The following is a 23,928-nucleotide window of genomic DNA, read 5'->3' on the forward strand; positions in this document are numbered from 1 at the left end:
TTTAGAAGATCATGTAGGCATCTATCGATCATGTTCAGTTCTCACAACTGTCTACTCTTAAGGGACTTTTTGTCCACCATACATTGTGAGACCTGCTTATTTCATGGACTTTGTCGCCTGGTAAAAAGCCAACCAAAACGCCTCATTCTTCCTTTACCATTCCGGGTCCGAAAATTCCTGTGGGTGGAAGCCGCTTTTCAGAGAGCGCCAAATAGAACTGAACTGAACCATCTAAAACCCGACAACACCCACTTGTACTCCTCTATCAAATGGGTAAGTGCTTATTTCTTTTTGCCCTTGGCTTTCGACTTAGGTGCGGGCGCCGAGTTCGTAGAGGCCACACTGGACGCTCGAGAAGAGGGTGTGACAGATGTAGTCTTGCTGCCACCACCCTTGACATTGTCCAACGCCTTGTTCTGTTTCTCGTATTAGCATTTAGTCACAACGCAGGGGATTAGTCGACGTACCTTGACCGCTGTCTTGGACTTCTTCTTTGCCGGCGCCATTCCAAGAATGCTGTCCTCGTCATTCTCCTCGTCGTCGGGTTCTCTCTTGCTCTTGCCATTTACTCCATTCGCCTTTGTCGGCTGCGAGTCTTCAAATTCCTTTACGACTGTAGTGAGGAGCGTGGTGCAACGGCGACTAAGCTCGATTGGCGTCCTACTAAGGAAAAACCAATCGAATCGGAAAAGAGGGCTTTCCCGAATTTCATCGCGGATGCGTTCGTAGATACCTTCAGAATCGATTCCAAACCGATCTAGCATCACCAAAAGGAATCTATCCTCTTCTTCAGTGTAAACCTTCTTGTTGGTTGTAGATACGGAGTAATTGATCTTCATCTGCTGGAGAGGGACTCGGTATTGTTGCATCTTCTTTCGCAACATCTTTCGCTGGTGCTCGGTCTTGCGCATCCGCTCTTCACCTGTCTCAATCACTTGCAGATATTTGGTGTAGTCGGCGATTTCACTGTAGCGCTGCCAAAACACCCTAGCGTATGCTTTGACTTCTGCAGGAGTCTTGCTGTCAACTTCGTCCGCAATCCTCTCGTAGTCTTGGCGTCCGTAGCGACCTGATCCGTTGACAAACTGTTGGAAATCTCGTTTATTCCAATCGCCAAAGCCTTGAAGGGATAGCTTCTGCTTTTCCTCCTGTTCTTCTTCGGTGAGTGCAGTAGCATTATCAATTTCTTCCTGTTCGGCGGCCCGTTGGGCTTCCCTCTCCTCTAAGTTCTCCTCGTCTCCATCGGGTATCGGAACCTTATAGCCAATCTCTTTTCGGTAGAATGCAGTTTCTCGTTCCTGAAGATCGCGAAGTCGCGAGGGATAGAATTGGTAATCGTGAACTGCGATCTGCTTAGGCGCCCGGGGTGCTTTCGGCTTCGGTTCCGCTTTGGTGGTACCATAGATAGCCTGCCTGTAGAACTTGTCGACAGAATACGATTGCTCTTTTCGCTCTCGCTTTGCGGGATTGATCCAAGTCATTGCAACGTCCTTCTTTTTTCCGAATACCTCACCATTCCATTCGTAGGCGGACTCTGAAGAAAACTTTTGTAGGTCATCGATTCCGAGCTTCTCATATTTGGCGTTGAGTTCCTTGGTCCTGTTCTCGCCCTTGGATAAGATCTCGTCGATATCATCATCGTTCAATTCCGTACCCTTAGCTGCCATACCCGTAGCCCCCTTTGTCGAAAACACCTTCTCTGCACCGTGTTGGATCATGTCAAGGAGCTCATCCTTTGCTGCCGGTCCCTTAGCTCCAGGATGAGCACGTCCTTGCTGTATAACCAATTGGTCAAGACGAAGCTTCTGTGCTGCTCGCTCGAGGACTTTCTCCTCAATAGCATTCTCGGTGACAAATCTGTAGACGACTACTTGCTTAGTCTGACCGATTCTGTGGGCACGATCCATGGCTTGTAGATCCGCTTGAGGGTTCCAATCGCTATCGTAGAGAATAACGATATCCGCGCTAGTCAAGTTAATGCCCAGGCCACCAGCTCGGGTCGTTAGGAGGAAAACAAATTTCTCTGAATCTGGTTTGTTGTATTCATCGATCGCCGCAATTCGGTCTTCATGAGCAGTACCTCCATCGATACGGCAGTATTTGTAATCGCGGAACACACAATAATCCTCTAGGATGTCTAGAAGACGACTCATCTGAGAGAAAATCAGAACACGACTACCCTGCTTTTGCAGCCTTCGGAGGAGTCTGTCCAGTAGAGCCATCTTTCCCGAATTGTAAACCAAGTGTTCGTCGGTCGTGTAAGGAGGGCCTGGTTCAGCTCCCTCGAAAAGATACGGGTGGTTGCAACACTTTCTTAGTTGCATGACAATGTTCAACAGTCGTGTCTTCGATTCTCGTTTGCCACCGGCACCATTAACAGCGTCAATGTCCTTCTCCAGGATCTTCTGGTACCATTTAACCTGCATTTCCGACATGCCAAGATAGAGATTGACCTCCTTTTTTGGCAACAAGCTCTTCTCGACATCGGCCTTGACTCGGCGTAGGAGGAACGGTCGGAGAACCCGGTGGAGTTGTTGGACAACAACATCTGAATCGGCGTCCTGGCCCGAAAACCATTGATCGAAAGCCTCGCTATCGCCAAATACATCGGGCAACAAGAAGTTCAAGAGAGCCCACAATTCGTGGAGGTTGTTTTGTAGGGGCGTTCCTGTTATAAGGAGTCGGTTTCTCGAATTAAATAAGCGAATGACTTGTGACAGGGAGGATTCTTCATTCTTGATGCGGTGCGCTTCGTCAATAATGATATACTCCCAAGCAAATTTTTTCAGATGTGACTTTTCTCGGAGGATCATCTCATAACTGGTGATGCAAACGTCAAATTTCTCGTCGACTAAACGATCATTTATCAGCGCATGTCGTTCTTCTTTCGCGCCTTGTAGGACGAGAACGTCAACTTCCGGTGTCCATTTGGCGAATTCTCGCTTCCAATTGTCAAGGGTAGACTTGGGCACGATAATCAAATGGGGACCCTTGGTATCCATTATGTGTCGCAGGTATCCGAGAAAAGAAATAGTTTGTAGTGTCTTTCCCAATCCCATTTCATCTGCGAGAATGCCAGAAATTCCATTCTCGTGCAGAGAAATGAGCCAATTCAATCCCGCGATCTGGTAATCTCTCATTGTACCGTGAATAAACGGGGGCGACTCGCGGAACACTGTGTCAGCGGAACCTCCTTGCCTCTCATCCTTGAGCAATTCTTCATCTTCTTCGGCTTCTGTACGGCGAGCTCTACCCGTTTCCGCACCACCCTGCCGAACGCCCTTCTTCTTTGATTTCACGCCCTGTTCATTTTGACGGTCAATCTCGTGCATAATCTCGCGGATTTTTGGGTTGGGGTTGGTCTCGATGAAGTGACGGAAAAGGTCGGTTAAACCTAGTAGGTAACGGAATCGTCGAATGCTGTCGTCCTCCTATTGAATGGTTAGTAATTCCAGCCTGGTTGTCACGCTGTTAATTATCAGCTTAGGTTATCCCATACCTTAGACTCGCCTAGCAAATCATGCTTTTTGCCGAAGATGCTTCGACGTAATTGGTTGGCTTCGGAACGCTTTTTGCGTCCATCGCCAATCTGATCACCAGCAACACTGCTGGCCGTGGTGTTGGGGTTTGTGTCGGTATCGGTATGGTCCGGGGTATCATCTACATCCTATAGAAAAGTCAGCATAAATCAGTATGATAAATGGTGACCTGGCAGAGCAAATCGTAGGATAATAATATTATGAGAAAACTCACCATTTCGTCGTGATGAGCATTCGAAGGCTCTTGCGCATCCGACATGGACGCGTCTGTGTCGACGGCGCCGACCCTTCCACGAGGCGCCATGATTGTAAATGCGTTGGGGCAGGCGCTTTACGCGACTGCGACGCGACAAGCTAAATTGATATTTGACTGAAAAATAATCTGACCGGGGTTCCAATACAACTTTCTCTGGGCTCGTCGAATGATTTAGAGGGGAACGTGGGATCACGATTGCTGATCCAGTCGTATCGTGATGTGAAGAGAGGTGGTAGTGTCACAACACGAGTCGGAAATTAAGGTGCTCGAAGCTGTATTGGATGTGAAAGATGTAGAGTTGAGAAGTTTAAACAGAAATTAGTCCACAGTCAAAAGTGAGGATACTTCCTTAGAGAGTGGGTCCAAGGTGGGGCTACGATTAGGTGCTGCAGCTTCTGAAAGGCTGACAATCATCAACGGCAGCGGCGATAAACCAATTTTGTCAGTGTGGTCTGTGCGTTTTCTCAGCCGATTGGTAATTCCTTTGGAAAAGGATCAATTATCTAGTGGTTCGGGTAGGTTGGTGTTGTAAGCCGATACAAAGTAGATGTTAATAGGACTGTTTAAAATCAAGGCTGATTGTGATGAAATCCAGAGGATCGTTTTAAAAAAAAAATCAGAACCTTGAAAGTTTGGTGTTCTCTGTTAGAGGAACATGTAAGCAGTGTAGAAGAGAATATGGGGGAGGTGTAACCAATCCAAAGCGTTCACCCGCCAAAATAAATAAAGAAATCGCCATCAACCTTAAATATTTCAAAACTTTAACTCCAATATTATATTGAATTTGATCGTAATCTTGGAGAACATCCTTTTTAGTATATGCAAGTATATATCCCCACGGATCCCGTCAATATTTATATTATTTTACTTAAGTACTAGATCGAACTATCTACCTACATACATGTACTCGTACTGAGCACGAGCACATGGAGACCACCTCACCCGCATCTTCGGCGGCAAATCTTATGTTACATATGTAACAATGTATAAAGAAAATCACAGGCATATTATAGGCAGACTTGTTAACATAAAGGTGCTGCTTATTAAATCAAGCATCAGTGTACGAATTATGCGCGCACTTAAAGCCTCCTCTGAACATCTCTCCAATATCCCTGAAGGCAACGCATGAATAAAGTACAGATACATATTTTGATCTTGCAGCTTATGTATGTACTTCTGCTAGATAGCTCTTTCAGCACATGATTTTGAGCAGGTACTTAGGTACCTAGGTTCAATCACGGTGAGGTGAGATTGATTGGTTGGATTTTCCGGTTCCTGGCAGAAAAAAGCGAATTGATTTGGCAAGTTCGATTGAATACCCGCTTACGGCTGGCGGCCTAGGCGAATTATGGGTGGCTGCAAGAAATCCCTTCCTGCTGGGTTTGTCATTGAACCCCGGACCCACTTTGTGACCTAGTCGGGCTTACGGTGTAACTCAGTATTTAGGTATTTAGGTATTTAGGTATCCGTTCGGTATATTATCCCAGCTAATCCCAGCCGTAAATGTAGTGTACCTCGGGAGGTCACATACACGTACATATATGTAAGTACTTTAAGTACTAAGAGCACCACTAAACATCATTAAATCACTAACCCTCACTAAGACCACTAAGACTACTAAGACCAGGCTCGTCATCAGTCTGGAATCATCTGACACGAGGAACAAGGAATTACCAATTATACCGACAATACCAACAACAGCGGAAGAAAACAACTGCAACCACGTAGACTCCTATCCCTCGTTTTACCAACCCTATTCTAATCCAATTAATAAAGTCGTTTGCTGAATAGATCGCCTTGCTTCTTTCCCTTCAATGCCCTAATAAGCTCATCACAAGTCGTCAAGGTCGTCCCGGGCGATACAACGTAAGCTGCATCTACTATTTGCCATTTGTCGCTGGCTTCGGCCCACCATACACCAACCCAAGCCCGGGACCAAAAGCCCACTACCCACTGCCCCCACCAAACCCAACGAAGAAAAAGAGAAGGATCTAACCCTTCAGTCCGCCTTTGAACCCCGTCTACAGTCGCCCACCGCCATAACCCTCGCCTAAAGTCAAAACCTCGACGATCCTCAACTTCCCCTTTTCCCTCCTCTGCTCCAGTATATTTTTTACCTACGGCCCTTTGGCCAAAGAGAAAAAAGAAAAAGAAAAAAAAAAATACCTGAACGTATATCTTACCGCCAGCCAAATAATGGAAGCCTTGAGAGGGTCGTCCCCGTCAAAGAATGCAGCTGGTTCCGAGTCCCCGGAGCAGCTGCTCGACGCTTTCAAGGCCGCGGCATTATCTGTGACAAAGCTATACAAGACATCGGCAGCCGCCCAAGCGAAATCCCGAGCCGATGGATACCAAGATTGCCTGGACGACCTCCTAATCTTCCTTGACAAATCAAATATCGGTGTAGGAGACGGTGAGGGGTGGCAGATTCGGAGATGGGCTACCGAAAGGTTGGAAGGGAGGGACACGGTACAGGAGAGCGAGGACGAAGTCGAGAAGCCCGAACCTGTATCGTCGCCAGAGGTCCATCGATCAGCTGCTCAGCCCGATCCCCCATCTACTATAACACACCACCAACCCGCCGGCACTACAACAACAGAGGAACATCAAATGGTCACCGTCCCCACCCAGGAAAATTTTACCTTCCGAGCAGCACATCCATATCCGCAGGAACCATACCCGAATTTAGAAAACTTAGACCTTTCAGACTCGACCAGGACGACGGACAATTCTAGCCCAGGACCTTCAGCCGTGCCCATAGCACATCCAACCCGATCGCGCAATAACAAACGAGTGGCAAGACCAAAGCCGACGAGTCACCTCGGGAAAGGGGCCGGTCAGAAAAGGTCTATCAACTTTGCCGAGCTATTCGATGTCGGAGGCGTCGCATTCGGGAAAGACATGTTCGGGAGGGACGGGAAGCGAAGTCGGCATACATGATCAGGAGCCGCACCAAGTCTTCGAATAACATCCACACCACACCGCACCTATCATCTTAACTTACGATAGTCATCTCATCCTAGCAAAGGGATATACGGGACGGGATCCTTGGTTTCCCTGTAATCGCGACGCATGTTGATGAGTTCGACGGAGGTTTAGCATTTGGGGGGAGGAATCCACTGGACATTTGCATGGCAGCACCGGCAAAGCATTTTTGAGGCGTTGAGATAACTATTTCGCATGACGGTTTTTTTTTCCGCTTGCTTAACCCGAGGAGGGAGGGGTAGGAAGGTTGGAGGGAAAGGGAAAGGGGGGAGGCGTCTTCAGGGGAAATCTTGCTACTTGCTTTTCCTATAGACGAACATTCAATACCACCACCCGCTTATTCACGTCACGCATAGAGTTTCACATTGTGGTGTTTCTGTGGTGATGTGCCACCTACGATTTACACGGGATTTAGATCTGGGAAGAGCGATTATTATATATATATATATATACGAGTACCGATGGTGCCCTTGTCGGAACAGCGACTACTAAGACACTTTATCGACGTAATGAACAAGCATTGGGAGTATTGATATGGGAATTGTTTATATCTCTATCTCAACATTGTCTATATCTAAACCTCGAAATATTAAACCATATATAAGTTAGTGGATGATATATCGTACTATCTAGAAAGTAAATATCGCATCGTACACCCAATTTTTTATGATCCAGCCGGATCTCGAGAGGTATGAGGAAAACCAGAACATGACGGAGGGAGGCAAGTCCCAACGATGCCCAGTAGAATCTCTATCTCTGACATCGACGCCTAGGAAAACTTGCCTTATAGGTATAGCTCTACAACACGTTTGCTGCTATATCATGACAAGGCGCTAGAATGCTAGCCACGCGGCAACAACAAGAGCTTAATAACCCCCAAATTATACCTGAACTTTAACACAACCTATATAAACGATAGCCTGTTACTGTTTCAATTTTCCAGTATTGATTTAATTCTCGCCTTTCGTCATTACAGAGACCCAGTAAATGTACGTGGCACCCTGACATCGCCGTAGAGGAGCCCTGCCTTGTTAGGCTCCAATGGCAATATTATAGATCTTACGAGCCGATAGACGCCTAACTCTTATGCTTAGTAGCGATAATAGAGGATCCAGTATTCAAAATCAGGTAGGTAGTTGATGAAATATGTCGCGATGGCTCTCATGACTTTGCCATTTCTCCAGGACTAGCCTAGCAGCTAGATAACAGGGTTTGATATTACTAGATGATCCAAATACTTAACTCGATACCCATCATCTATACCTAGGTAGTTATCGTGTGAATAAAACATTGATCTGAATAGTACCCAATGAATGCTCATGCAATTCTATCCTTGAATGCAAATATGTGCATGCGCCTGCCTACTTCTCAACATACATATACGTTTGAACACCACTATACTGTTAAGACATATTATCCAGCTAGTCACGCGACGAATGACAGTACTTCAGAGTATAAGGCTGTCTAAGATGGGTAGAAAGACTCAAAGGATGGTTTCTCGCCCAACCGGAACCTGGTTACACACATCTGAAGCCTATTCACTTCACACATTTTCACATAAGGATATAGATAAACTTGATATCTTAGCAAACTATTTAAGGTATAATGGAGTGGACTACTCATCTACATCCAGGCAACATCTCAAAACATCCCAAAAGAACATATATACACACTTTCAACGCAAGAAAATCATATCAACTATGCAATATATTAAATGCCCAAACACCTTCATACCTAAATACATTCCGAAATCCCTATCTTTCATGTAATCACCAACCACTTCAACTAACCCATCTAGAATGTTAAACAACCATCTAGGTTCCCCTTACTCATCAATACTAACCCACGCCTCAAGCCCCTTTGCGAACTTAACCGTGGGCGCATCCACCGCTCTCCAAAAAACATCCGCAACCCAGATAACAAGCGGGATATTAAACATACACGCAAGCACCGCGCCCCAATTATACGCACAACCCTCGGTACCCGTGAAATTCCACGCTCGTTTCTGGACTTGGTAACCGATTGTGTGCATAACGGGACCGTGCATAAGATACAGAGCATAGCTGATACGACCGAAGTACTGAACTATAGGGGAGTTGAAAGCGCGTTGCCAGGATGTGGATCGCGCGGTGCAGAAGACGAAGATAATCGAGCCGATCATTTGGTAATATCGGTACTTGTCGGAGAACCATTCCGGTATGTAGGTCCCGAGATACACCCACCCCGGAACACCATCCGGACCGGCGTCCGGGGCAGACATAAGGTAAAGAGCTGGAATGGAGATAAGAGTCCAAAGGAAATTACATGAGCCCCGTTTCTGGGGAGCTGTAGGTGGCGTCTTTTCGAGAGGAAGTAATGTTGCGGGAGTAGATGATGATTGCGATGTATTCGGGTCGTGGGCGCCTCGGATGATGTCCAATTCGGCGAGCATGAAGCCCCAGAGGAATAGAACCATTTCCCATCGATCGTTGCGAATAGTATACCACATAAGGAAAGCAATGCATATGAACCGCACGCGGGTCCGTAATCTAGAGGTACCCAAGGTTATGAGGAAGAGTAGCATTGAACACCGGAATTCCACCGGGATTGTCCATAGGTGCACATCATAACCCGTCGCGCCTCCAAACTTCTCCCATCCCCAAATATGGATAAAGTCGTTCATCTCACGGACCCAGTGCCAAAATTGTTTCCGGAAAGTCTCTTCCAGAACGGGATGATGTTCCATGACATTGTGAATGTATTTCCGGTCGTTGGCGAAATCCCTAGTCCTCTCGTAGATGCCGAAACGAAGCAAGATTAATACACCGAATGTGGAAATCAAAGGCGGTAGGTATAAGCGAAAGAATCTTCGGAAAATGAATGATGACATGGTTTGCGATAAACCATCAAAAGAGCGACTTCGTGCCTGTTTCAAGGGCTTTAGGGATAGGGCGTACCCTGATATGACAAAAAAGATGCAGACCATGGACGGCCCGCTGTAGAGTAATCGGACGAATGGTAGCCTCCATATTTCGTAGTTGGCGTCGTTGCGGCCCCAGCCTTCTGCTATCAAGAAGGCCGTGTAAAAGTAATGGCAAAAGAAGACGAATAGTGCGGCTAGGCCTCGCATTCCATCGAGGTATGCCGTCGGGTGAAGCTTTTCTGGCCGAAATCGTTCTCGGGCAGTTCGTGGGTGAAGAAAACTAGGTAATAAAAATATGCCTGTTTTTAGAATCGACGAGGCCCATGATGATAATCGTAGGCCGTTGCAATATGTCTTTGCTGTAGAGGCCCATTGTATGGATGAGAAGCGACCCTCGAGATCTATACGAGCACTCTCGCTTTCTACGTCTGACAGTGATCTATCATCAATGAGAGATAGCTTCTCCTCGTGGGAGAGCGAGGCCCTTGAAACCGCATAACCATTCATTGTCCGGCAATGAGGTGAATGAAAGAAGTGAAGGTGTTTTGGATAGGAAAGCTATTCGCGACCTCGAAGCAACGATTTTCGACTTCGACTAGCAACCCAAACCCCTGAGCATACCTACTTGGTCCGGTAAGTGAATAGAGCGAGCAGTGAGCCGAGTCGTTCCCGTTTATCCATCTGAAGCTGTGGTGGTCACGGACCGGTTCCAACGAAGATCATGTTGCGTCCCCTGTCTTCGAAGGATACCGATCGTCGAAGGGGCTGTAGCTGGGGATATGTATGTACGTATTCCCATGAACCACGTTTTTTAGGCTCTAGCATCTGTCTATGCTTATTACGACAATATCCGAAACGGATCCTCCCATATTGTCACTCGACATGAAAGGGGTCTGGAATGTAGCAAGTTCATTGTGTATAAAACGAAAACTAGCACTGACTAGAGCGGAAGTGGTGGCGTCTGCGCAAGGCAAGCCTCTTACGAGTAAACATTGTGTGTTCTGACCGTGTTGCCAAGTACCTAAGAGAGTAGAGTGTATGATATGTCTCGGCCCGTGATAGTTAACCAAGACTCTTCGTATTTCGTGATTCCACTTGGATAAATGTTAGCATAAGAGAGAAAAACGGAGTAGGAGGAGGCTGTGTTCGACTGAATAGGTGGATGGAATGGTGGGACGAAGCAAGTCGCAATGAAAAGGCTTGACTAAGAACAGGTTGGGGAAACCGGTGACTAGCGGAAAAAGCAAAAATACAGGGTGACACAGTTGTATCGGGTCTGGCAGTCCCCGGCCAATGGATACTTGATCAGGTATTTCTTGTTATTTTCAGGTACTTTTTTAAGTGGTTCTCCGTAAAGGATAGAGAGAAAAGTCGTCATATCCGTCTGATGTGGAAAGATTACGGGTTCTTAGAATTCTGGGCCAAATATGACGATCGTTGTCACGCATAGTGGAAATGCGACAGCTGAGGTTTGGATAGACGCCACTCTTTTTCTTCTTTTCGCATCCCTGATCCTGGTGGTCGGTAGCCGTGTCTTGGCGATGAGATTTCTACAGTGGAGTATTCCGTTGTGTGATCTGCAGGAGGCACAGAAAAAAGCTTGGTGCTCCTCCCGCCCGGCCGCTCGACAATTTATTTAAAAGATGCTAGGGAAGTTAGGGCGAAGCGTGGTGCGCGCGGGGGGAAACATTTTAAGCTTTATTTGCGAGATAGTTGAAACGGCTAATGTTCTGCAACTGGGTTGGTATTCCTTAACGGGTAAGATTTGAGAATTGACATCGTGTATGAAACGGAGTGTTATTTCCATGTGAGTTTAAAATGTGTTGCCTATACCTCTTTAGGTAATCCGTGTCAACCCGTTCCTGTTCACACGTGTTGTCAAAAGAACCTTCTCACCCTAGCATTTACCCATTCCGTATGATACGGAGGTACCTGAATATCTTCATAATAATCATAAAGGATTTGGAACCCACCACTCACGCATTTATCTTTTCGAGTAACAAGTCGACTCACATACTGACTCATGTACTTACATATATTCATTGCACCAAACACAAATTCGCTTCATCAAACGATAATGTCTAATTGAATTAGTTATTACAGGATTTGAGAAAGAGTCCCAGTCCCAAATACTATCTAGCCTCGGTCCTAATAAGGGCTCGAGGTATTACTAATACCACTATAATGGTTAATCCACTTGAAGATCTCTGTATGCCAGACTAAACTGTTCTCTGGGTTAAGGACCCAGTGGTTCTCTTCAGGGAAGTTGAGTAACTTGCTTGGCACTCCCTTAGTCTGGAGGAGGTTGAAGAGAAGAACACCTTCACTGATAGGCAGACGGAAATCCATGGAACTGTGGACTACAAAGTGAGGCGTCGCCCAGTTGTCCACGTACAATAGCGGGTTCCAGTCATAGTAGGGTGAACCGGGTACAAATCCGGTCTGGTTGAACTGCCCACTGAAATCATGCTGCATTTTGATTACATATATTAGTATGGGTCCATTTTATTTGATAAAGAAAAGTAAATCAGTGATGAGCACAAGATATAATTAGAAACACTCACGTTCATGAACCAGAGCTCCTCGCTCGCGTATTGATTAAGGGTTGAGGTGCTACCATCATGTGTCACGAGCGCCTTGAATCGTCTACCGAGCTCGTGGCCTTGGATCCTACAATGGGGAAACTTTCGTTAGTACTTGTCAAGTTGATTAAGGTCTAATGGTCTGAGAACTCAAAAGCTTACCAGTTGGTCATGTATCCGCCAAAAGACGCGCCAGCTTCGATGCCCTTCTCCGTGTCGACATATTTAAGAGTGCTGTTGACGTAATCCCAGGCATGCACCAAGTCCCAGTACGGGTACGATCCCCAACGGCCTTGGATAGAGTCGGTCAAGTTTTGACCCCATCCCGAACTTGCGGTTGGGTTCGGCGCGATTACGACGTAACCTTGATCTGCCCAAACCTTGAAGTTCCAACGTGTCGACCAGCTGTTGAAGTGAGCTCCTTGGGGTCCACCATGTGCGATGAACGCCAGAGGATAAGTCTTGCTCTCATCGAAACCTTCTGGGTAAATGATCCAAGCTTGCTGCTTGATCTCGGAAGTGTTGGACGAGTAGTAGAACTCGGACACATCTTCGGGCTTGAGTCCCTTCAGGGCCGGGTCGACTAAGTTGGCCTGGAAATACGTCTTGACTACCTCACCCTCGGGTGTAATAGAAAAGATATCTCGGCTCGTCCAGATCTTCGTGTCGGATACTAGGATGGACTCATCGGGCAATACATAGAATGCAGAGGGCACACCTTCATTCGTGATGTTCTTGGGCTCGTACGAGTCGCCAGCAGTAAGAGGAATGGGGAAGATACGTTCGCGACCTAGATCCGGAGCTGAGACGAAAATAGTTTCCGAATCCTTCGACCATGCCAAAACATCCGGCGACCTATCCCAATCGTGCGCGAGAGCTGTTACGTTGAAGTCTTCTGGATCCGCATTTGCGACATAGAGGATGTTACGGTCGGACTCGTACGCAATACCATTCATCTGGAAATACGCGATTTGCTTTCCTGAGGGTGAGAATCGGGGGCTTGTGGCTGCACCCTGGGCCTCGGCGTACTTGGTGCTGCCTCTGGCATTGATAGCGACAATGTCTTTAGCAGTACCATTGAATGGTACGTGGTAGATTACGTCGGCGGTGTAGTTAGCCAATGGAAGCGAGGGATCTTTCGATAGGAAAACGACGTGGTTGCCGTCAGGCGAAATGTCGTAATCGCTCTCATCGCTCTGGTCATAAGGGCTCTCCAAGCAGGAAACGTTGCAGTTACCACTGACGTAATTGGTGAGGTCACCAGAGAATGCGTAGGAGCCGTTACCTCCCTTTAGCACACCGCCAAAAACAGCGTTCTTCTCTCCATTGAGCCATGTGTCCTAATAGATTGTCAGTTTTTACTATCTTTCGGATCAGTATCCGAAATACATACCCAATGTCGGACATAAGTTGTGGTGTAAATTCTTGCCGAGCTGGCGGGCGTGCTAGCCGACGCCTCATTGTACGCCGTACCGTTGGGGTATGCCTTAGTATACACAAGGAAGTGGATGTCGCCCGACGCGGTCTGAACAGCTTTAAGACCTGAGTAAGGCGCAGGCAAAGAAGCGATCAATTTCGCATCCTCTAAGGAATTCGCATCCGCGGAATACAGGCTTATACCACCGTCATCTTCGGCATTGGTGCCGTTGATGTAGATGATACTCGTCGGAGTAGATCCGACGAACACGACTTCCGAAATGTCGGATCCGGCGTACCAAACTGAGATGTCGCCGGTCTTTAAGTCTAGTTTATTCCACTGCGACGCGCTCTCTTTCGTTTCGAAGGTGTAATTAGACACCGTGAAAAGTGCGAAATCCTATATGAGCGGTCAGTTATCGCGTCAGGTGCGTTGTGGAACGTCGGATAGGTACGAACACCACTGGGGTTTGGCGTAGCGACTCCATAGCGATTCGCAGCGAGCATTGACTCGGGCGTAATGCCGAAGACGGTAGGCAGGGCAGCTAAAGCTACCGCTGCTCGCGATTGATACCTCATCTTCGCGACAGCACAATGAGAACCTTTACTTCTTCTACGCCGACCTATGCGTTCCGGTCCAGGCAAGTGAAGGAGGTAAACAACCAAGTTAAACAAAGAAGGCTCAAGGCGCCATAAAATATACCTACCTACATAGGCTACCTTGTACTTGGGTTGGGGCTGGAAGTAACCTTGCCTACCTTGAGGCGGGGTATAACAGGTAAAATATCAACATCATGCATGTAGATTACATCGCTATCTCATGGGATTGCGCCATGGCGCAGGATCCATAGATTAGACCTAGACTGCTAGGCCTGTTCAGAATTCCAACATTTTCTATTCGTACCGGCACGAACGACACGAACAGGGTCGTATGAAGAGCTCAGCACTAAGACATCATCTCAATATGAAAAAGGCAGGTGAGAGATCTTGGCATGCTCATATCGATTCGTTCGGCTGGATTCTAGAATAGCGATTGGAGATTTCCCCCTCGTTCCTTTGTTCAGCCCAACGGAACCTGCCCAGCTACCTACTTCAATAAGCAAAAGGCAGTTCCCGAAGTTGACTCACATTTCCGGTAACTCCTCATTCGCAGTGAGTAGTGAGTGGGACGATAGACGGGCAAGGCGGAAGCAGGATCTGGATGCTGACGTTGAGCAAATATTAATTTGACTAGGGTATCTGTCGAACTCCAACTTCTCCATTATTTCCTCCATTTCCTCCACCTACGCGAGATAAAAGCTACTGCTAGAAAAGGATATGATCGCCATCGAGCGCGTGCTATGCAAGGGGTAATAACATCGCACATTCCGCGTTAGATCGCGTGCTCTACCGTTCATTCGGAATTGTTCCTGATTGAGATGTAATATACCTGAGCGACTAGATTGGGATGGGAAGTTATGATTTTAATATACTAAGTGTGGTGATGTGTTGCGAGATAGATTGGTGATTTAGTTGAGGAGCAAAAGCAAAAGCAAAAGCAAATCCCAAGGTCTTTCCCCTCTTTAGAATTTCTGAGTCATCAATGTGGTTATAGAAATACCATCTGATACTCATTATATTACGTAATACAGCTCTTATTCATCTATACGGCATATAAATAAAACCAGTATCCTGACTAATACAAACTCTTCCTCCCACGCCTTGACTTCTTCATGAAAGCATTATTATACTTCCTCGAAAAAGTCGAGTACCTCCTCGTCAATGACGTAACATTCCGCTTGGGAAAGCCCTCCCAGCTAGTCCCATACGTCGCAACAGCGTGCGCAATGGCCTTACTCGTAGCTTCAAAAGCCTCGAGGTTCAAATTCGTCACATTATCCTTCACGGAGTGATAATTCGGATCATACCACTCCCCCGCCGTGCCTCCAAACAGCGTAACCTCTGCCTCGGTCTTGATACCATCAGCACCAGTATCCAGTCCACCAGACGGCACTCCCTTATCCAAGAACGGTCCATAGTCACTTCGCCCATTAAACTCCGATCCTACGAACGGCAACCCTTGTTTCCCATACCACTCCTCGAACAACTTCTCGGCCTCCGCGGACCCAGGCGGACCCGATAGATTAAACGCGCTGCCATCACCATCATATATCCCCAAGACATAATTCGGCGACGCGATCATATCGAAATTGAGATACAACCTCACGCGATCCAACTCCGCATCCGGGGTGATTTCCACGTAATGCTCGGACCCAAGCAACCCCTCCTCCTCAGCCGTCCACCACGCGAAACGCACCTGGTTATTCGTCTTCCAAGCAGCCAGTCGTTTGGCGATCGTAAGCAAACCGCACGATCCGCTGCCGTTATCATTGATACCTGGCCCGGCTTCGACGGAGTCGCTATGCGCGCCGAGGAATAGGGTATTGTTCGCGTCGCCTTGCTTGGAGCTGGCTACGACGTTGTAGCTTGTCGTGTTATCGGTGTATTGCCAGAAATCGCCTGTGGAGGTGAGGGTTGTGCCGTTGCTGAGTTGTGAAGCTAGGCGTAGACCGTCAGCCCGGGATATACCGCCAACTGGGATCTGGAAGTTTGGTAAGTTCTGGTGTTGTAGGACGGGTTCTGAGATGAGCTCTTACTAGGTCATTTACGCCGCCTAGTGTACCGGCTGCGAGACCGACTTCCGCGTTGTTGTAGATGATGGCGCCGACGGCCCCCTTTTCGCCGGCGAATGTAATTTTCTCCACGAATGTGCAATTACCCCGCGCGATAAGAGCGATGGCTCCGTCTAGGGTATCTGGGTGGTCCTCCTGGTGCAGAGTCAGATTGAGCTTATTCCCAAATATGTGGGTAAACCTACGGCGACGCAGCCCAGGTTGGCCACGGATACTAGGGGTGTATCTTCCCAAGTTCCATTGTTGCCGAACGAGAAGCCACCCGCTTCAATCGTCTCATCATTAATCGATAGCGACGCTTCGACTTGGAGAACCACTTCAGTCGTGAAGTTCTGTAGCTCAATATTGTAGTAATCGCCGACTGAGTTGAGCTGATCGACGAAGTATTGGACGCTGTTTAGATGTCCCTCCGTGCCGTGGACCTGATGACATCCATAAGCAAGCTATTCCCAGTGGTTTTCTGGCTAATTGTAAGACATACCCTGTTTCTTCGCGAAGTCGCATAGGCTATATCTTCCAGGTCCTGCGCGCAACCTAGCAAATCATCTATGACAACAGAGTCTACTAGAGCTTGCTGAGTATCCAATTAGCTTCGTATCCCTCAATTGAAGATCTATGTATTCTCATTTTCCTTACGTCGTGAACTAATGGTAGGTCGCGCTTAGTGCATTTCGTCGGCTTTGCGCACCCAGTGAAGGCTAGCAGGCTCACGGCCGCCAAGGTCACGATAGGGTTTTGGGCCTTCATATTGCCTTGGTGATGAAAGGTACTGAGCACACAAACCACACTAAATCTACAACACAGCAAGGTCAAGACATATATACTAGAAAATAAATGTTACTCTATTCACATCCTGCAAATCTATCCACACTCGCGTCATCCGCTCTAGACCATATCCTAGCGGCGACAAGAAAATTCCCAGTGCCATGGTTTTCTGGGCATCCCGCACGCGATATAGCTTCAACCGAGCCAAGGCGTAGCATTGGAGAAAAAGCGTCGTGGCGGTTGGGTTACCTTCCTCATAGAGCCGCCAAGCGCAGGTGTGCGGGGTGAATCTGGAATGGGTTACGAGTTCTTAGGTTCTAGAAATATGTTCTATAGTGTTTCTTCGGCCTAGCACTAGAAAGGAGAAATTTTGTTCTGCCTATTATGATGTATTTGCGCCATATGTTTCCTAGGTAGGTGTACGATGGTTATGATAGCATTGTTGACAGCTAATGGTGCGAGTCTTGGTGTTCCTATTAGGCAAGCTCCACGTTATCTAGTGGTATTACGCTGTACTATAAAGTAGTAATATCAGCAAAGCGAACATTATTAGTGTTTGTACCGGGTAGCTTTACCGGCACAGCGGCAAGCACACCGAAAGTTTAGAATATAATCAGCATGTTGATCGGTAACTTGGCAGAGGAAGTGAGGTAGGATTCCGTAATCTCGTTTGTAAGAATGCCAAGTCGTCGATGATAACATCAAAGTAAAGGGACATGGTGTGAGCTTGAACACGGAATTGCGGATCCCGTTCGGGTTCTTATCAACATCGTGGAGCTCAATTTTAGCCAGGGGCTTGCCTCGTCATCTTGGATTTACATGAATGTATTCTATAAACAGAATGCCTAGGATAATGGGTATCGTCGCTCATACGCTACCTCGTGTAACTATAATCACTCACGGTAGATATACTTGACGAAGTTCTGTTATAGATATAACGATATTCCTTAATACTGAAGGGTTATTAGATGCGATAATAGCATCATGGTTAAAATAACTTTCAATTGAGGACGGCTTTTGTAAAACGTTACCGCTGATATATGAATGACTTATCACAAACGGCGGGTAAATGATGATCGTAAATCTATACACAAGTTCATTAATGTGCTCGTGCCATGCATAACTAGTCCCGTATGCGCCAGTGACTCCTGTAGCAAACGCCATGTCGCTCCCACTCATGTTTTTAATAAATCAAATCAGTTGTCTAACCAGTCAAGAAACTCAGGTGTAAAGTAGCTAACGACGATAGATGCACCAGCACGGAGGATGCCCTCGGTGACCTCAAACGCCATCGTCTTGAGATCAAATACACCGGCTTTTGCGGCAGCATGTACCATCGCATACTCGCCACTCACGTGGTAGGCTGCGATGGGACGTCCCTCACTTCGCTCCTTCGCGTCACTAATAATGTCGAGATACTGAGCGGCAGGCTTGACCATGATAATATCGGCTCCCTCGCCGATATCTCTGATTATAGCTCGTCGTGCGAGGCCACGTCCTCCTGGTGGTAGCTGGTAGCATTTCCGGTCGCCAAATGAGGGGCATGAGCCGGCGGCATCTCTGAAGGGGCCGTAAAGACATCCCGAGAACTTGGCAGCATATGACATCAAGAGAGTCTTATGCGCAATTCCTTCCTCCACTAGCTTCGCCTTAATGGCTAGAATACGGCCATCGTTCATATCAGACGGAGCGACACAGTGAGCGCCAGCTTGGGCGTAGGCGAGGGCGACATCAGAGATTCGCTCCACTGATAGTTGGTTGTTAAGAGTCGAATCATCCCTAAGGATGCCGCAATGACCGTGGGAAGTATATTCGCAAAGGCAGACGTCGACGACGATGTAAAGCTGAGGGAATCTCTGTCGCAGTAGGCGGATACTTTGAATAACCGGACCTTTCGGGTCGTCGGCGGCGGTACCTAGAGCATCCTTGGTACCAGGCTTAAGAGGGACACCGAAAAGAATGACTGATCGGAGACCTTTTCGTACTAGTGGTTCCAGAAATGGGATCAATTTGTTAAGGCCTCGACGGTACTGGCCGGGTAGAGAGGGGATTAAAGTCTCGTCATCCTCGATATCTGAGATAAAGAGAGGGTAAATCAACATTGACTGTGTCTCTGATGTTAATAACTCGAATTCTCATTTTGTCCAAGTGGGCTGACCGACCTTTGTCAATTGTCGCTCAGCTTGCCATGATCTGGCGAGAGGGTGGTGGTAACCACTGTGAAGCTGACTTGAGATGTTACCAGTAAGGCTTACGCTAGTCGCAGCGGTGCTTGCGTATGATCTTGCTCGAGAGACGTGGGAGGCTCTGTCGTCGACGGTAGAGACCGAGGAGTTACCTCGGGGTTGGCGCGGGGTGTTTCCATCCCGTAGAGTCAAGTCTTGGACTAGACTTGAGAAAGACATTTTTGCGACTCGAGAATGTTTCAATTGCGGCGAGTAACAAAGGACTGGCGATGTCGTCGTGGGATTGATTCGGCTCGGGGTGAATACCTAGGTAGGTTGAATAAAATTGCAAGGGGTTGATTGAGTTGACCCGAGCGAGAGGCTTGTGTTTATTTACTTAGTTGCAAGAGAGGGATAAGGTTTGCGCTATAAGTGAGTGAAGTTTGTCGAGTTCAACGGTCAACACACCCGACTGCAGTGAATCCTAGGAAGAAAGAAATTGGAAAGAGCTTGTGGGTGTGTAAGAAATGGGATTCACATATAAGATACAGTAAGTTAGTTTTGCGACAGCGGAGTCGACGGCTTCGACACTGGCAATTGAGTTTTCGCCCCTCTGTGACCCTGGACGACTCCACAATGGTCCTTCTAAAAACTAGAACTTGCGCAGGGCGCCTTCTACGAATTGCGATTTTGGGATTTAGAGGCGCTGAACGCCCCGAGATTTGCCGGCACTCCGCATGGCCATTCGCCAATTAAATCCTTACGATTTGAAAACCACTCTTATCTAATGTAAGTGTAACCCCAACTGCAAGCCACTAAATTTAGTTTTTTTAGTGTATACCTAAGCCACCTAGCTAGGTACCTCGCCAACATGATGTCTTTGTCCGCGTGCTTCCTTTTTCTTTTTTTTCTTGTGCTACAGAACTTCCCCTCCCGATGCTATCCCGTCTGCGAGATGATGCGCGAATGAGACAAGAGTCTTCAAGATACTTCCAACTACCTACATATGTGTGTGGTTTCACAACATACCCAGCCGTCTCCAAATGAAACTCGCACCACCTAGTAAAGCCGTCACACCCGTAAATACGATAAGACTGCCATAACCACTTCCATACCCGAAGGCCGGAGTATCTCCTTTCCAAGGTAGTCCTTGAATGAGATTCTCGCTCAAAGGACCCGAGACAACGTTACCTATCCCTCGGCCGGCGGCCAACCAGCCGAAAACCATACTCGGGTCGATATAGCCTCGACCGCTTGCCTCTCCTTTTCGAACAATATCATTCATGATACCCGGCCAGGCAGAAGTATACGATCCCGCAAATAGTCCGTAAACGACGCAGAAGAAGTATAGTAGCCCGATCGAGGATGACAAACCCCATATAACGAGGGCGCCGATCGTGGCGCCGATCGTTGATAACAAGATGCACGTTGTAACATGAAGGCGGTCAATAAACCATCCCATGGCTACACAGCCAAAGACCGAAGCGACGTTTACTAGAAGAATCGTGGTCGCTGAGCTGTATGACGCAGCACCAAGGGTACTGCGGGCATAAGTAGGAAGATAAATCCCTGGCAAGAAGAACCCTGTCGCTTCAACGACGTTTGCAAGTTGGTATAACCAAAAAGTCGGGATCATGAACATGTTCAAGTCGAACGGTTTGATATGGCTTGTTGCTGAGTAAGGCAAGCGCGGTCTGATGAAGAATGCCAAAGGGATCGTCAAAACAAACAATAGGCCAGACCAGAGCCTCAGTGTTGTCCTGAACCCCAATGTGTGAAGAAGCCATTCAAGGAAGAGAGGTAGTACCACTCCCGCAAGGCCAGTTCCTGACCACATGATGCCATATGCTAGGCCCTTTCGTTGCACAAACCACTCATCCATATACTGATGAAAATGTCTCAGTCAGCGGAATGTCATTATCGAGATTACGTTCTTATGTCATAAGCCACACTTTGAGTATCGGATGAATCTGAAACATCGGGATGACATTTTTATCACTTTCAATTTGGCACTCACCAAGATACAGGGGCAGTACGCAATACCTCCGCCAATGGCATAAAGAACGCCTTGAGTGGCAATGAGATGCTCGATTCTCGATGAGAACGAACTCATCGCAAGCGAAAGACACATAATGAACAAGCCAAGAATAGACGTCCATCGAGCCCAGCGGACAAAAAGGCGACAGAGCCCCATCATAAGGGGAGCAGTGAGATACATAATTCCCATTGCACAAGTACCAATTACTGCGATACTTGGAGATCCTGCAAAGGGTTCATGAGTGCTATAGTAATCCTGGAATACACCAAAAGCAAATGGGAAGCCTAACAAAAAGAGTAGTCAGTAAACTGTGACTGATTCAAAAGGGTGATATTGAGGTATACCCCAAACTAGAGCTTCAATTGCGAAGCATGCCGCGAGGAAGAGCCAGGCATCTTTGCCACCATCAACGGGCGGTAGTGAAAATTCTTGTCTTCCTTCTTCTGGTTCTGATTGTAAACCATCTTGTTGGTTCGGTGCTTCAAATGGAATTGTTGCGGCCCCAACCCTTGTAGTTGGAGCAGCAATAGTCTCCAACTCTATATCACGACTCGCCATCTAGTCAACACAGGTTATTACCAGATAAATGATACAAAATCGAAGGTGGCGGCCTGGCTACACTACAATAAGGAAATAAGGAATACACTACAACAAGCGCTTTCTAATGAGGGCGCTAGGTAAGATGGGCTTTTTCATTCCTTTAGTTCTGACATCTCCGGTAAAGGAGGTATCAAGTGGAGAGGCATATAACAGACCGACTTTTGGTGCTAATCCGGATCTGTAATGTTCATCGTCTTATTACCCGTATTCACCCTAGCAGTGCGCCCTTTCAAGCGACGGTTCACTAATCGACATTCCGGTTTAGTCAATCCTATTGGTAGGAAGCCGGATCTTCCTCGCTACACAATCCACACCTTGGCCGGCGTTGTTGTATCCACTTGTCTCCGAGATATCGGGGGCAACAGAAATGATGTAGTTATAGGGTCTCGGCACCAATATCAATTAACAATTGGTTATATGCTATACGAACCAACCTTTCTTGCTCTGTTGGTGAGTTGTGTTCCGCATGATACTCCTAATCTTTGGTGAAAATTAGAAATTTGTTTTATTTAGTTGTAGCGCCAGCACACTATAAAGGAGCAAGGGTTCTCGCTTATCAACATGCTTAAGTGTATCGACATTGACATTGTAACTCTAATCAGACCTGGGTATATTCGGATTTCATTATGATAATCTAAATCTTAATCGTAAATGCTCAAGGGTTTGTCAGATTTGCTCTGATTTTAGCTAGATCTTCCTTCGAAAAACCAAGCTGTTCCGAAACAAATTGCTCGAAACCACCATATTCTTTATTAACGCCGTCAACAAACGCATTCCAACTTGAAGTCCGCAAATTGATCAGATTGTAAAATCCCGGCTGGTCTTGACTCGACGCCTTTGTACCAGCCATTGCGAATTGTAATAGCATGAGTCGAACGGGTTCAGTCCCTATGCGTGATAGCATGTAGTCTAGGGCTATTGTCTCCTGCGATGCGCCGGCAAGGGTAAGTAATAGACCCGAGAATACACCTGTCCTATCACGACCAGCTGCGATGTGTCCCGATTAGCAAGAACTCCCTATAGATCAACCTCACCCCTAGAATTCCGCGATCAAATCAAGTAAGGGGTATAGTATACGCACCAGTACAATGCACCAAAAATGGATCCTGCGGGCGATCCCTCACATGTTCCAAAATCGCCCTCCAGCTCTCCCGATACACATCCACGACCTCGAGGTACATCTCACGATACCCATCCTCACCCTCACCCGCAACGAAATGATTCAAATCCGGCGTCGAGTCCGGCCGCGTACTCTGTATCCACGTATTTTCAACCCCCTCGAATCTGGGATCCGGCGCCGCGGCCCGCTCTTCAGGGGATCGTAGATCGAAGATTCGCCGTATGCCTAACTTGCCCTCGAGGACGGCGCGTCCGTTGTCGGTTACGCGGGCGAGTGCGCCGGAGCGGTAGGCGAAACCCGCGCGCAGGGGGGTGTTGGGGAGGAGACCTAGATCGCGGGTGTTGAAGGTCCCGTCGACGAAGATGAAGGGTGGGGAGGTTAGCACCGGAGCGTATTGTTCGGGTGTGATTTCGTCGTTGACGTCGGTTGAGGCTAGCTTTAGGAGGGCGGAGGCGTCGGCCATGATGTCCTTTTTCTGGCTCTAGGTTTAGTTCGGAATGTCCGGGTTTGAGGTTTGTCGGCGATGCTTATGCTTAGGATGGGTATAAGAGGTAGGGACCTGCCTTCTGAATAGGGGATTTTAGATGGTATTACTCCCCGCCCCGCGAAGGAGCTAACTGAGCTTTGCGACCTCCTCCTTCTTACCTCCCCTCCCTTTGCCCTAGATGGTAGCGAACGGCTAAGCTAAGATAGACCCTTGCCCCCCTAATAAGCACCTGGGCACTTTCTACAGTGACGTTACCCGCGGGTCCCGCCCCCACTTCGCGCGCTTCAATACCCACATACCCTACTTAGATAGATAGAGCTTGGATAATGTACTAGTGCAAGCTAGCCCTAACTCTCAATGCGTTTATGGGGAAGTTGAATCAATGGGATCGTTCTTATCAC

At 47.5% G+C, this 23,928-nt stretch overlaps 8 protein-coding genes across 8 annotated transcripts; 1 reads left to right on the forward strand and 7 right to left on the reverse strand.

The window, feature by feature from the left end:
- On the reverse strand, nt 1-4,587 carry F4822DRAFT_400406 (SWI/SNF family of DNA-dependent ATPase). Its single transcript, XM_051457857.1, has 4 exons — nt 3,754-4,587; nt 3,500-3,667; nt 468-3,431; nt 1-416 (listed from the first exon to the last, which is right to left on the reverse strand). Exons 1-4 carry the CDS (start codon nt 3,841-3,843, stop codon nt 282-284), a joined length of 3,357 nt encoding a protein of 1,118 aa, XP_051315752.1. The 5' UTR covers nt 3,844-4,587; the 3' UTR covers nt 1-281.
- Nucleotides 4,588-5,393: 806 nt separating this feature from the next.
- On the forward strand, nt 5,394-7,416 carry F4822DRAFT_400408 (uncharacterized protein). The gene is made up of 2 exons (XM_051457858.1): nt 5,394-5,661; nt 5,799-7,416. Exon 2 carries the CDS (start codon nt 5,992-5,994, stop codon nt 6,733-6,735), a length of 744 nt encoding a protein of 247 aa, XP_051315753.1. The 5' UTR covers nt 5,394-5,661; nt 5,799-5,991; the 3' UTR covers nt 6,736-7,416.
- A 1,179-nt stretch (nt 7,417-8,595) lies between these two features.
- F4822DRAFT_219922 (acyltransferase) lies at nt 8,596-10,850 on the reverse strand. Its single transcript, XM_051453977.1, has one exon. The coding sequence runs from the start codon at nt 10,187-10,189 to the stop codon at nt 8,606-8,608; it is 1,584 nt and encodes a 527-aa protein (XP_051315754.1). The 5' UTR covers nt 10,190-10,850; the 3' UTR covers nt 8,596-8,605.
- A 591-nt stretch (nt 10,851-11,441) lies between these two features.
- On the reverse strand, nt 11,442-14,259 carry F4822DRAFT_443029 (alpha/beta-hydrolase; the record flags this gene model as incomplete). The annotated part of the gene is made up of 5 exons (XM_051463062.1): nt 11,442-12,151; nt 12,247-12,352; nt 12,427-13,604; nt 13,658-14,080; nt 14,140-14,259. The coding sequence occupies 5 exons, from the start codon at nt 14,257-14,259 to the stop codon at nt 11,831-11,833; spliced, it is 2,148 nt and encodes a 715-aa protein (XP_051315755.1). The 3' UTR covers nt 11,442-11,830.
- A 548-nt stretch (nt 14,260-14,807) lies between these two features.
- Nucleotides 14,808-17,469, reverse strand: F4822DRAFT_219888 (Zn-dependent exopeptidase). The gene is made up of 5 exons (XM_051453976.1): nt 16,989-17,469; nt 16,834-16,926; nt 16,538-16,774; nt 16,317-16,487; nt 14,808-16,261 (listed from the first exon to the last, which is right to left on the reverse strand). Exons 1-5 carry the CDS (start codon nt 17,097-17,099, stop codon nt 15,356-15,358), a joined length of 1,518 nt encoding a protein of 505 aa, XP_051315756.1. The 5' UTR covers nt 17,100-17,469; the 3' UTR covers nt 14,808-15,355.
- An 844-nt stretch (nt 17,470-18,313) lies between these two features.
- F4822DRAFT_428330 (tetrapyrrole biosynthesis, porphobilinogen synthase) lies at nt 18,314-19,522 on the reverse strand (the record flags this gene model as incomplete). Its single annotated transcript, XM_051460892.1, has 2 exons — nt 18,314-19,222; nt 19,280-19,522. 2 exons carry the CDS (start codon nt 19,520-19,522, stop codon nt 18,314-18,316), a joined length of 1,152 nt encoding a protein of 383 aa, XP_051315757.1.
- A 596-nt stretch (nt 19,523-20,118) lies between these two features.
- On the reverse strand, nt 20,119-22,313 carry F4822DRAFT_400418 (MFS general substrate transporter). The gene is made up of 3 exons (XM_051457859.1): nt 21,665-22,313; nt 21,300-21,604; nt 20,119-21,167 (listed from the first exon to the last, which is right to left on the reverse strand). Exons 1-3 carry the CDS (start codon nt 21,876-21,878, stop codon nt 20,301-20,303), a joined length of 1,386 nt encoding a protein of 461 aa, XP_051315758.1. The 5' UTR covers nt 21,879-22,313; the 3' UTR covers nt 20,119-20,300.
- A 129-nt stretch (nt 22,314-22,442) lies between these two features.
- Nucleotides 22,443-23,918, reverse strand: F4822DRAFT_400421 (protein-tyrosine phosphatase-like protein). Its single transcript, XM_051457860.1, has 2 exons — nt 23,002-23,918; nt 22,443-22,907 (listed from the first exon to the last, which is right to left on the reverse strand). The coding sequence occupies exons 1-2, from the start codon at nt 23,501-23,503 to the stop codon at nt 22,576-22,578; spliced, it is 834 nt and encodes a 277-aa protein (XP_051315759.1). The 5' UTR covers nt 23,504-23,918; the 3' UTR covers nt 22,443-22,575.
- Nucleotides 23,919-23,928: the final 10 nt, after the last annotated feature.

The sequence above is a fragment of the Hypoxylon trugodes genome, assembly GCF_022578975.1.
Source record: "Hypoxylon trugodes strain CBS 135444 unplaced genomic scaffold F4822scaffold_4, whole genome shotgun sequence".
Lineage (NCBI taxonomy): Eukaryota > Fungi > Ascomycota > Sordariomycetes > Xylariales > Hypoxylaceae > Hypoxylon > Hypoxylon trugodes.

Bases quoted from the DNA above. Each gene is read 5' to 3' on its own strand.
- F4822DRAFT_219922 (XM_051453977.1), bottom strand. From the start codon at position 10,189: ATGAATGGTTATGCGGTTTCAAGGGCCTCGCTCTCCCACGAGGAGAAG.
- F4822DRAFT_400421 (XM_051457860.1), bottom strand. From the start codon at position 23,503: ATGGCCGACGCCTCCGCCCTCCTAAAGCTAGCCTCAACCGACGTCAAC. The intron at 22,908-23,001 runs GTGCGTATACTA...GACACATCGCAG, and splicing joins ATTTTTGGTGCATTGTACTG to CTGGTCGTGATAGGACAGGT.
- F4822DRAFT_400418 (XM_051457859.1), bottom strand. From the start codon at position 21,878: ATGGCGAGTCGTGATATAGAGTTGGAGACTATTGCTGCTCCAACTACA. The intron at 21,605-21,664 runs GTATACCTCAAT...TCTTTTTGTTAG, and splicing joins AATTGAAGCTCTAGTTTGGG to GCTTCCCATTTGCTTTTGGT. The intron at 21,168-21,299 runs GTGAGTGCCAAA...CATTTTCATCAG, and splicing joins CGTACTGCCCCTGTATCTTG to TATATGGATGAGTGGTTTGT.
- F4822DRAFT_400406 (XM_051457857.1), bottom strand. From the start codon at position 3,843: ATGGCGCCTCGTGGAAGGGTCGGCGCCGTCGACACAGACGCGTCCATG. The intron at 3,668-3,753 runs GTGAGTTTTCTC...ACTTTTCTATAG, and splicing joins ATGCTCATCACGACGAAATG to GATGTAGATGATACCCCGGA. The intron at 417-467 runs GTACGTCGACTA...TACGAGAAACAG, and splicing joins AGTCCAAGACAGCGGTCAAG to AACAAGGCGTTGGACAATGT.
- F4822DRAFT_400408 (XM_051457858.1), top strand. From the start codon at position 5,992: ATGGAAGCCTTGAGAGGGTCGTCCCCGTCAAAGAATGCAGCTGGTTCC.
- F4822DRAFT_219888 (XM_051453976.1), bottom strand. From the start codon at position 17,099: ATGAAGGCCCAAAACCCTATCGTGACCTTGGCGGCCGTGAGCCTGCTA. The intron at 16,927-16,988 runs GTAAGGAAAATG...TTGGATACTCAG, and splicing joins ACCTACCATTAGTTCACGAC to CAAGCTCTAGTAGACTCTGT. The intron at 16,775-16,833 runs GTATGTCTTACA...GGATGTCATCAG, and splicing joins CGACTTCGCGAAGAAACAGG to GTCCACGGCACGGAGGGACA.